The 12,014-nt window shown below is 39.2% G+C and overlaps 1 protein-coding gene across 1 annotated transcript in view; it reads left to right on the top strand.

Annotated features, from left to right (window-relative positions):
* The window catches only part of LOC149265333 (chloroplast thylakoid lumen protein), a 95,494-nt gene extending 84,042 nt beyond the window's left edge, over positions 1–11,452 (top strand). Inside the window, exons 3-4 of the mRNA XM_089403199.1 lie at positions 10,817–10,889; positions 11,021–11,452. Of these exons, the coding sequence (XP_089259325.1) occupies positions 10,817–10,889; positions 11,021–11,130 (183 nt within the window). The 3' untranslated portion in view covers positions 11,131–11,452. The remainder of the gene's footprint in view (positions 1–10,816; positions 10,890–11,020) is intronic.
* The last annotated feature ends 562 nt before the right edge of the window (positions 11,453–12,014 follow it).

Genomic DNA, 12,014 nt, shown 5'->3' with positions numbered 1-12,014 from the left:
GATTCCATTGTAGTTACTAGTATGTACATCAACCATCTATATCTAGCAATTACAAACATACATCAAATTTTTAAGCATATTATAAAACATAAAACATTTAAGCATATTATAAAACATAAAACATAGAGCATATTATGATTTATCTAGCAAGTGAGCAACTGTCAACATTTGTTATGTCCAAAATTCAAATAATAATGTTTACAAAATATGTCACTTGGTCACCGCCAAGACAAAAAAGGTTCAAATTCACAAGCCTACAAGTCTAATGATTAATCTATGACAAAAGTAGTAAATTGTGAATATATCTACTAATCTCTTCTCCTTCCACCACGAAGAGAATGTGGCGACAGGCCTCCACGTGGTGGCAATGAAGAAGATGGCGCCTGTGGAAGTTGTGGCAGTGGCACTGAAACTAATGAAGACGGACACCCTGCTGTTGGTGTTGAACCATGGAACTAAGAACCAAGGCACCATATGGGGGTGGCATCTCAACACAATCATCATCATCCTGGAATCGCTCAAAAAATTCATACGAGAAAAAAACACTAGTTAACAAAAAAAATTAAAAACGTAAATTAGAGAAATGCTTTATAAGGAAAATTCATACCACAATGGACATACCTAGATAAGAGCATCCTCTAATTGCTCTAATCGCAACACTCCATCCTCCAAATTGGGCTCCTCTAGATTCTTGTCCCAAATCCTAAGGTCTTTATTAGTCTTTGCATCATCATAGTAATGGACAACAATCGCAAGTTGTAATGAACATAAACCAAGCTCTCTGCCCGATCTAAACTCAACCTGTTCCTTTCAACATTGTGGATGAAAGAATAAGAGCTCCAACACCTCTCTGCGGAAGAAGTGTTTACCACCTGTGATAGCACCCGCAATGCCAAAGTCTTTAGAAGTGGAGTAGCCCCTCCATGCATGTTCCACCACTTAAGAGAAGAAAAAGTCTCTCGATCTCTAATTGCATGGATGCTCCCAAATGGACCAGTGTTAAGCGTATAGTTGCTCAACTGTCTCCGTACCATGGCAGCCTCCTCCTCATCAGGGATTAATTTACTCAATACAATCATATATTTTTTGTGAACCTCTTGATCTTGGTGTGGTTTTTTCCTGCTTCACCCCCGCCCACCCCCCCCTCTAGGTGCTGGTGTTGAAAGCCATGATGGATGATAGTATTTAGGTGTCAAAACATATGCTAATGCATGCAATGGAACATTTAGCATTTCCCATCAGTTTTTCACCTCTGCACAAATAATTGTACAAGGTGATATCTCTAGGCTCAACAATGTCTTTAATCTACCCCAACATGCTATCCATTTGCTCATACACCTCCCCAATTATTGGTTGATCTGAATCTCCAAACTTGATCATGTAATAAATTGGTTTGGTGAATTGCAAAACATATTTAACCTGTGACCAAAAGTACATGTCAAGAATAGTGTCATTGGCTGCATTAGCACCATCTCTATCAGTGTTAATTTCATCCCATCTTTCAGCACACACCATATTAGTTAAAGCTTGTCTCACCTTCACTAGCCACCTAAAGGTGAGGTAATAAATGGCAAATCTTGTCTTTGCAAGTTTAAGCAACTGCAACTTGGAGTAAGTGCCATAGAAGTAGTTTACCCTTGTATGCCCTGTGATGAATTTAATGAGTTGCTTCCCTCTCCTGTAAAGCTCATTAATCCACCCACATTCTTTATGCTTCAATATATCATGCATCAAAAGGTTCGATGTGTGAATGAGGCACCCAGACCAAAAGATGTGTGGGTGAGTACACTCAATAATTTTTCCTGCTGCCTTACAATTTGCTGCATTATCTGTGATCACTTGAACCACATTATTCGGACCAACATCTTTGATTGATTGCAATAGGAGATCTGCAATGTTTTTGTGAAGATGCACTGATGGAGGAGGAGTCATGACATGTAATAAACACTGCACAACTAGCAGAAACACCAAGAAAATTTATCAAATGTTGGTTTCTAATATTTGTCCACCCATCTGATACAATGGATACCCCACAATCTACCCACTCATTTGTAAAACGTGTCAAAGCTCTTTGAACCTTTGTTTTTTCTTTTTCTAATAACACTGTTCTAGCTTTCTCAGAGTTGGGGGACTTGTATCCTTTTGGGGCTTCAATGATGGCCTTTACCATTTCATGCTAATAGGGAGAGCGAAGCACATTGAATGGTACACCCCAAGCACAAGGAAATTGGACTATCTTTCCATTCACATCATCCTCCCAGCAACATTAAGGAAATCCCCTATTGTTCTTTTATCTCCAGAGCTTCCAGAAGTACCATGAGGAGATGAGCTACCAAATCTAGAGGTTGCACTTGATTCAGAATGAGTTTTTGGTTTCTTGCTTTTTTGTTGTGCAACCTCCTCTATTTGGATGTATTTTCTTCTTTGTTCAGATGAAACGTTTGGGCAAATTTGTATCCCCACAACACCTTTTTTATCATCACTGTCCATCACCCCACAAAGATGCCTCCTCACACGGGTATATGAACCACTAAATGGTTTTCCTCCATGACAACCATGAGGGCACAAAAATTTGTAGCTTCCACCACCCTTTCCTCCTTCAAGTTTGGTCACATAGTTCCACAAGGGTGTTAATGTAGCTTTCCCCTCTAGTGTTTCAGTTTTCCCTTCAGGTTCAACTTCATCCCCTTCCTCTTCAAACCCTTCCTCCTCATCATACATTGGGTCACTCATATTGGGACCACTGTCCTCTTGTGCTTCTTCCCTTCTATTCCTACATCCCCTTGCCATCATTAAAACCAAAAATGGAATGATACATAGAAGCCAAAAGAACACCATCTTGGAATATGGATATAGGTGGTGGACAACTTGCAAGTAGAAACAATGGGAAAGAGTAGGAGAGGGAGGAGAAAAAAAAAAAAAAATGTCAAAAAATAAGGGAGTTTGGGGTTTGCACTTACCTCTTTAGCTCTTGTAGGTGAAGTCCTCCAAGCTCCTACTCCAAGCTCCTCCTCCTTCTCCTAGCTCCTCCACTTTCACTCCTCCAAGCTCTCCTCTCTTCTCTTCTCTTCTCTTCTCTCCTCTCTTCTCTTCTCCAACTCTCATAAACTCAAAGTGAGTAAATGAGGTATGAATGGGGGCTTTAATCCCTTCATTCCTCACCCTAACCCAAGGTGGACCCACCCCCAACAAGCCAACTCACAAAAAAAATAAAAAAAATTTAAAAACAATGATTTTTGGGCTGCACGGCGGAAAAAAAGGAAGTGTGTACAGAATCGTACGCGATCTGTACGATTCGCCCTCCGAACCCCGACACTTCGTACGACAGAAGCACTATAAGAAACATGCTTCGGAAAAACCAAAATGCGCTTCGGACACACGCTTCTGGAATTTCTAGGAAGTGTGTTTATCAGTTCGAAATGCGTTTCGGTTTTTCCGAAGCGCGTTTCGGACGGCGCTTCCCCCACACATCCGTACAGATTGTGTTTCGGGTTTAGATCCGGGGGGGGGGGGACGTTTCTTGCAACACTGCTCTGTAGTAAATTCGAACTCCCTCTTCCTTTCTGCTCTGAGCTCTCCTGCTCACGATTTGTGCTCTGATAACATGTGGAGAATCGGTTACCTGATTCGTACTGTAGGAAACTGATTATATTTCACTTACTTGTTAAATTACTTGAAAAAATTACTTGTAGTTTTCTACGGAAAATACTGAAATACATACACTGCAGTCTACACAAAATAAATTACTGCGGAAACTAAATACTGCAGTGGAGAGAAATAAACACACACATCAACATAGTTGTTTTTGGACAATGTCCTTTGAAACATCCAACTTCGGAAAACTGGTGCAGTAGCTGAGGGTTTTAATTATTATGTAGTAGTAAATCTGAGTACAATTCATTGGATGCCCAAACTGACTATTCGATATAGAGAAATACTGGCAAAAATTTAGTGAGAAGAATCTCACACTCATCTGGGAGATCCAAATCTAATCGGGGGCTTGCTAACTAGCCCCACGCTGCCTCTGCGCAGCATTTGCGTCAACCCTACACAGATCTGCATCACACTGGTTGGGATCTGCGTCAATCTCTCTGCTGACCTCCTGCTGTATGGAAATTCGACCTCTTGGCCCTCCAGTCTCACACCCCGGCTTCTGGCACTGAATCTCGTCTCTCCCAGTTGGAATCCAAACTCCCTCTGAAGCTTTGCATTGCCTCTGCGTGGCACTACGCTGCCTGAGTGAATTGCTCTTTGCCTTCTCTGCCTTGCACTCCCTGAATTGGAAAATTTCCTTTGGTCTACTACCTTGCCCCTCTCACACTGCTTCGACTTTACTGAACCACTTTTGGCAACTTATTGCTGCTACTCAAGAAATCAATTATCTAGCAAAATTGAACTGCTCAAGTGTCTTTCTCCAATCACATCGAACTCCTTATAATCTCTCGTTGGAGCTCCAATGGCCAGGATTAAAACATAATCGATGGCTAAGATTAACTTGGAGTTGATCCTCGTCTTCTTCTAGAATATTCACACCTCATTTAATTAATACCCTTTAATTAACTAGATTTCCTAAGTTTAGACTTTGGGAACCATTTAAAAAGGTTAATTATTTTAATTAAATCATCTCTAGGTGGAATTTCCAGAAACGATTTCTGGGTTTTGGAGAATGCATGTGTCTTAGCCTCTCTGCAAAGTTTCAAGGCTAGAGCACATCCGATGCTACAAAAATCAACACATAGATCCCTTCCTCACCAGGATTCAGGAAGTTCGAGACCAGCTTTCAGCTGTTGGGGCAGCGCCGCAACCTTCAGAGCTAATATGATTGGCACTCAACAGTGTCTCAGAGTACTGGCAGGTCTTCATCCAAAGTATGTTGGGTGGAGACACGCTACCAAGATGGGACAGAATGTGGGTCGATTTCTAGCAGGAGGAATTAAGATGAGCTCTTTGTTGAAGAGCTCCATTAGTGGCAACAGTAGCAGCAGACAAAAGGTGGTAAAGGAGGAGAATGTGGCCCTTGCATCAAAGGGTCTCAGTCAGGGGCAAAGGGAACAAAGAAATAAGAAGAAGTACCTGTTAAAGATGAAGTGCTTTAGATGTGGTGAGCTCGATCACTACAACACGAAGTGTTCTCTCAAGAAGAAGGACAAGTCGGAGAAGCAGGACTAGCATGTAGCGTCAGCTGAGATCGACAAGTTGTCCTCCAGGTTGGAGGAAGACTTCGCGATGCTGGCAGCCATACTTCCAGGAGTGAGGTGGGTTGACTTGGAATTGTAGCCCCAGAGAGCTACAGAGATGGGTAGGGTCCTTGAGGAGTCCACCTCATGGATCATTACCTGGCTACAGGGGCCCATGATATTCACTAGCAGGATGGATCAGTGGCAGTTGATCCAGTCAATACCAAAGTGACAGTTGTAGACTAGTAGCAATGAAATGCTGAGGAGCACAATGCAGTGTTGACAATAGAGCAGGTGGCTCAGTGCAGAGTTGGCATCAATGTAGATTCTTCAGTGATAGTGTGGATGCTAGTAGCAGTAAGAGATTCGGGAGATAGATGTATCATATTGAACACAATCAATTCAGTATTTTGGATGCTTCTAAGTTGCAGTAGTTGTATTTGCAGCGGCAACATATGAGAGGGAGTTGTAGTGCAGATGCAGAGTTGGCAGCAGCGTCAACAGCAACACAGATGCAACATCAGAGTTGCGCAGTAGTTGGTGGGCAGCAACAACCATACATCTGCAGCGTGACATAGGTGATATAGAGACAGGGTGTTGTGGCAGGATGTGGAACACTAGAGAGAGAACACAATCCTCACTAAGAGGGAGTGTTAGTTTCTATAGCATCAGATGTGTTATAGCCACGAAATTTGGAGAGGCTAGAATATATGAGATATCCAAAACCCATAAATCGTTTCTAGAAATTCCACCTAGGAATGAATTAATTAGATTATTAACCAATTTTTAAATATTCCTAAGTCTAAACTTAGGGAATATGGTTAATTAATCAGAATTAACTAAGTCAAGGTGAGAATAATCTAGAAAATCACACATATTGACTTCAAGATGATCCTAGCCATTGATTAAGATTTAATCTTGGTCATTAGAGTCCCAACAGAGGATTATAAGAAATCGATGGGCACTTGGAGAAGATACACCAGAAGTTTGATTTCCTTGGCAGATCGATTTCCAGAGAGCAACAAAAGTTGTCGGAGAGCCAGAGATCGAAGCAGAGACAGTGAGGGGCATAGACAGTGACCCGAAGGAAGTTTTCCAGATCTGGAGAGGTAGCAGCAAGGGGCCGAATTATTTCTAGTGAGGTAGCACAGACGACTGCGTAGTTGCTTCAAAGAAGCAATTTGATTTAGCTGGAGAGAAATTCATTTTTAGTTCCAGAGGCCGGGCAGAGGGTCTAGAGTGTCGGAGAAGCTATTTCCTCAGCAGAGACAAGCATAATGACTTCATCAGAGGCAGTTCAGAGGTTAGATGTCATAGGGTCTGTGCAAAGCAGCGCAGAGGCTGACACAGAGGTTGACGCAGAGGGTCCAGGAGGACAATTTTCTGAAGAGAAGTTGTGTCGAGATTGCTTGTGGAAGAAGGGTAATTCCCTCATATAAGTTTGCCTAGATTTTCTTGTTGTTTGGATTACCATTTGGGCATCTATAGATTGTACTCAAAATTTCACTGTTGCATAATAATAAAAACCCTCACTACTGCACCGATTTTCCCACATTGGGTTTTTTTAGGGACAATTGTCCAAAAATAATGGTGTCATTTTATGTGTGTGCTAGTATTTTCTCAGATTCCAATGCTATTTTCTTCTGCAATTTTTTTTTGTGAAAATCACAGTGTGAATTATTTGATATTTGTCGTAGCAGACAACAAAAAAATTGTTAAATAAATTAACAATTAGAAGAATAATTTCTAGTTGCTGTGATAGATGAAATTTTCACATGTAATATTTCTCTCAAATTGCTGCATAATAATAAAACCCTCATCTGCTGCATTGGATTTCCCTTCAGGGTTTTTCCAGTGACATTTGTCCAAAAACAACGGTGTCAATTTTGTGTTTGTGCATCGCTTTCTCAGTTCCATATTTTATATTTCCGTAATGTTTTTATTGTGAAGAATGCATCTGTGATTTAATCGTTATTTGTCGAATAATAATTCAAAAGACAAATAAACTGTTAGCAATTAGAAGATTAAACTCCAGTTGTTGCATTCAAGGAATTTTTACAACGTGAAAAGTTGTCAATGTGAGACTGCTATTTATAAGAATTCTCTGAGGGATACTACACCAATGCCACCTACACTCTATTAACACATAACCATGTGGAAAGACACAGGTGCACCTTGACGCGGGTTGGACTAACCCATACATTGGTGATCACCCCTACAAAATCATGCTCCCCTAGAACCACGAGTCCTTAGGTAAGCCCATACAAGGCCCTCCAATCCTATCTAGGATGAAAGGAGCCAAAGATGAACCTAAAGGGACTGACCATGGTCTGACCAAACAAGGTCTAGGACATCTAATAGAGGGCTTCACATGGTTGTTACAAGGCTTTTGACTTATGACCTTGGGCTTGCAATGGTGGTGACATATGCTATAAAAATCCATATGTACCCCTTCTAACATGAGGGGTAACATTACCGAAACCCCCCTGCTGCATGGTCTGCCTCCATCTTCTTTTCGTTGAAAGTCCAAGGACAATTGAGATCTTGAGGTTGTGCAGGAATTGAAGAAAGGAAAGGTGATGGCTGGACTTGCAACAATGATGAACAACTATTAGGAGGTGGCATTTGAGATTTAGCAACTCCTGCATTTTCCAACACCATCCTAAATTTCTTTGCTTTGTTTACTTCGATATTTTCCAAAGCAGCTTCCATTTGGGATGTGACTTTCAAGGCAATGGTCACAAAAATAAAACATCTTTGCATAGGATTCATGCTAGGTGGTGTTCTGGCCTATTTATGCCCATAAAGCTTAAACATTGTCATCAGACAATATTTGTACCTAACCTTCTTTACCTTCTATTTCCATGATTGATCAAGTGGTCTTTTGGGTTTAGGAGCCATGGACAAATGATTTATTTGTTGGATAATTATGTATAAAATAAGGCGACAATAAAATGAACAGAACATGCTTCTAGTGAGAAATCTAGACTGAAAAGAGTTCACTGTTTATGAAAAAAGTTTACTATTTATGCATCTAGTATTTTGAAGTTTAAACTTTTAATTTTTGAACAACTTTGTACCTTCCTATCAAAAGGAAAAGGAAAAGAACATAAGGCATATCTTCAGTCTTCATTTGTGAGCTTGATCTGGATGTGTTTGATCTGGTTGATCAGATGTCTAAAAACTTCAGAGTCAAATAACATTTGTTTGAAGTAAATGACAACAACAGAGGTCTCCAAACCATATAGTCAAATAACAAATGTTCTTCAATAGCCTACCGGCTTGTATCTGGTGTCCACCAGTTGTTCACCAAAACCAAATAATCTTTGTTCTGTTACAGCAAAAGCAAACCCTCGAACCGTATTGTTCAATTTATTCCAATGACTAGTTCAAGCACCCAAATTGCTGTGCTACTCAAATTGCTCAAGAATGCAATATGAAATGACAAAGAATAGAATTTGGTGCTTTATGACTATAGGATTTCCTTAGAGGAATTCTTGGCCATTTTTTCCTCTATAAAACCCTAAGTTGACATCTTTTTCCAGGTCGGCTGTGTGTGGGCCTGTTGTTTCTTTCCTGGCTGAAGTCGAACTCATGACTTTCTGGCAAGTCTAGCAAGTTTATGGTGAGTCGTATAATTTCATTTGGTAAGTGAGTTTCATGGCAAGTTTGATGCCGCGTACTCATTTTTAGGTTGACTTGACAAGACTTATGAGTCTCTATTGAGTAGCAGAACAATGATGTAAATAGCATGGATTGAAATGCAAAAGAGTTGAGGGTGAGAAGAAAGATATCCATTAATAAGAAATGAAAATTGTAACCTTGTGCATGTAAGGAAATGACTTCCAATCTCCAAACATTTGGGTTCTTTCCTCTCTTGGGCTCTCTGAGGATGCTTGCTTCTCCAAGACATGAGCACAATGTGGGTAATCCCTAGAAAATCCAACAGCATAATCAGCATAATCTTAGCTCTCCAGCCAAAGATGTGGACCCCATGTAAATGCGGCCTTTTAAGGGGCTCATGATCCTTCTAGGGCTTTTGCATGTAATAATGGTCCATCACTTGATGAATCTTGAAATATCTGTGGTTTTACTCACTCTTCGGTGATCAAAATTGACTTTATTAACTTTGCGTTTGCTGAACACATGCCCGTGAATCAATTTATTTGTGTCCAAAGGATCACATGATTATCAGCCTGTCAAGAATACAACTGTACTACTTTCAAATTAGAAAGTGTATGGATTAAAAAATTCAAGGCTATTCATATTTTTCCAAAGTTTTCAAGCAATTACAGCATTAGCTGGTGCTCATAGACCACATGGTGACGTTTCCAGGAGTTAACATTGACTGTTGCAAGGAAATGAAACTGGTGTGCCAACACATTGCATGAGGAAAATAGAGTAAATAAGACATGCAACTAAATTGAGGTGATGAATCATTGTGTTTATAAAAAGCTTAATGATTTCAAAATTTTTGGCAAATGTTGGCTTACAATCTCAGTCAATTCTTTATTGGTGTTGCAAGTACTCCATGTTTATAAGGGACCGGAGAAACGTTGAAAAGTGCTATTGTTTGGAAATTATGGGCATGCTTGTTCAAGTACAAGGTCCTCTTTGAGGGGACGAAAGAGATTGATCAGAAAGTATATGTTTGGTTTTCCATAAAGTAAGAACTACTGTGCTTGTCGATAAATATTATTGCTGGCACCACAATGCTGGCTTTGAAATAGCATGCTAGACATGAGGCTTCCATTTAACATTCTATATTAATTACTACTGTTCATGGAGTTTCATCCTTCCAGCTGTAGACAAACTGTATAAAATAAAATGATATATCCTTTGGTATTTAAATGCCTTTTAACTGAAGAAGGTATGAAACACACAACCTTCTTTACTATCAGGCTTCCTTTGGCTAGAAGGTGCGACAGAGGTATCTATTCTGTCAAAGTTGCACCTGGATTAACATAGCGACTACCTTTAAGTTTTAACAGCACCTCAACATTATCATGGCACTGGTATTGCCACCTAAACACAACCCACGCCTCCAAAGCTTTTTGTGAAACATAGTATCACAGGAAGTGAGCCCCAGTTTAGAACCTAGGTCATCATAGTTGCAAGTGCTCCAACTAGCTACTAGACCACAGCCTGGTGAAAAAAGGAACATGATATATTAAATGCAATGGATGCTTGATATTTCCAAAATGTTGTTTGTAAATGACGGGAATTTTGTTGTGTAGCTGGAACATTTCTTAAGATAAAGAGAATAGTTCTTTAGATGGGAATTATGATTTTTTAGAATGATAGTTCGACTCCAGAGTGCATTCTATATTCTCGACTTAATCCTAGATGATCACGAATGCTCTCTAGTGCTTATGGTGTTTAGTGGAAGCGTTGAAAAACTTATTACTTTCTACTTTATATAAAAATACCAATCGTGTGATAGTGGCAAGATTCTTCCACCTCTTTTTGACATGCCGACTTAATCCTCTGACAGTTTTTAGAGTGCCTCCTTCATCTTTCCATTCTTACTTGTTTATCCATCTCAGGTCTGCCTTTCAGCATATTTATTCCAATGCTTCTTTCTGTTGCAAGAGATATTTGAAAAATTGACTTGTCTGGTTTGCATGTCTGCCTTTCAGGTGAGCTCCGATCCTGAGCAGAAAAGTAAAGCAGAAACTTTCACTGCTTCCTTGGCTACACTCATATCTGCAGGTACTCTGATAAACTTTGGTCAGTCTTTTTGCCAGTTAATGTCATGTAACTGTTTGTTAGGTTCATTAATGTAAATTAGCTTTTAAGGCATTTCCTTTTTTTAATTAATGAGTGATTTGTGATATGTCCAGTTTCCAAGGAAAACCTCGACTTGTCTAAAAGCGCTTTTGTATCATCTGCTGATGCTCTTGAGGACTGGTCTGCATTAACTGGGTTATCAGAACAGCTGAAAGGCCTTTAGTGTCCAGTAAGCAAGTTGGGAATTTTGTCTCTATGTTGCTACTATAATGGTCACATCAAGTTTTCTTGAATGATGTAGGCTGCTTATCGTTTTTTAAATATGCATGATGATCAAGTTTTCTTGGATGATGTAGACTGCTTATCGTTTTTTTAATAAGCAACTGGACTAAGTTGATCTCCGGAAGGTTGTCGAATAACTTGCTTCCAAGGGCCAGTGTTTTCTGACATGGGGTAATTTTCAGCATGGCTTTACAATGAATCTTCCTGGTTTTATTCCTCATTTGTGCTACATCTAACATAATCAAATATTAGGTTTTAGAGAATCCTTGATTGCTCTCGACCACAACGTCGATTACGCCTTCCAGATCGTCCAAGTTCATTGATAATTTGTTCGATAAACTGTTATGAGAAAAAATATCAAATGAAAGATGAATACCATAGATGTAACAAATTACTATCTTTACATGTTTACCTATTTTCTCTTCAGGAAAAAGCAAGAATACAAAAACGTTTTAAGCCTTTTGGGAATTAATTTACCTTTACCTTTTAATGCTGATTTCTGAAAGAATGATGACAAATTAAGTTAAATTAAATTAAGACCATACCAATAATCAAATAAATCATCTTAATTCTTTATACTAAAATATTTTAAGTATCAATATTACAGTTTATGTAATTTATTTTCATGATTTTTTTAAGAATATTAAAAGGTCATTCTTAAAAAATCAAATGAAAATTGGATATGAATGATAATTTTATCTAATATTAATTATTGATCTGGGTAAAACAATGAAACTAATAGCATGCATTCATTTCCTTTGTTCTTTATATTTGTTAATCACAAAATTATTATTAACCAAAATCATTAATGCATTTGGTACATTT

The sequence above is a fragment of the Pinus tabuliformis genome, chromosome 6 (assembly GCF_031772625.1).
Source record: "Pinus tabuliformis cultivar Carrire ecotype Pingquan chromosome 6, CPIR1, whole genome shotgun sequence".
NCBI classification, from domain to species: domain Eukaryota; kingdom Viridiplantae; phylum Streptophyta; class Pinopsida; order Pinales; family Pinaceae; genus Pinus; species Pinus tabuliformis.
The sequence above is the reverse complement of the archived record's forward strand: the minus strand, read 5'-3'. Positions and strand labels throughout refer to the sequence as shown.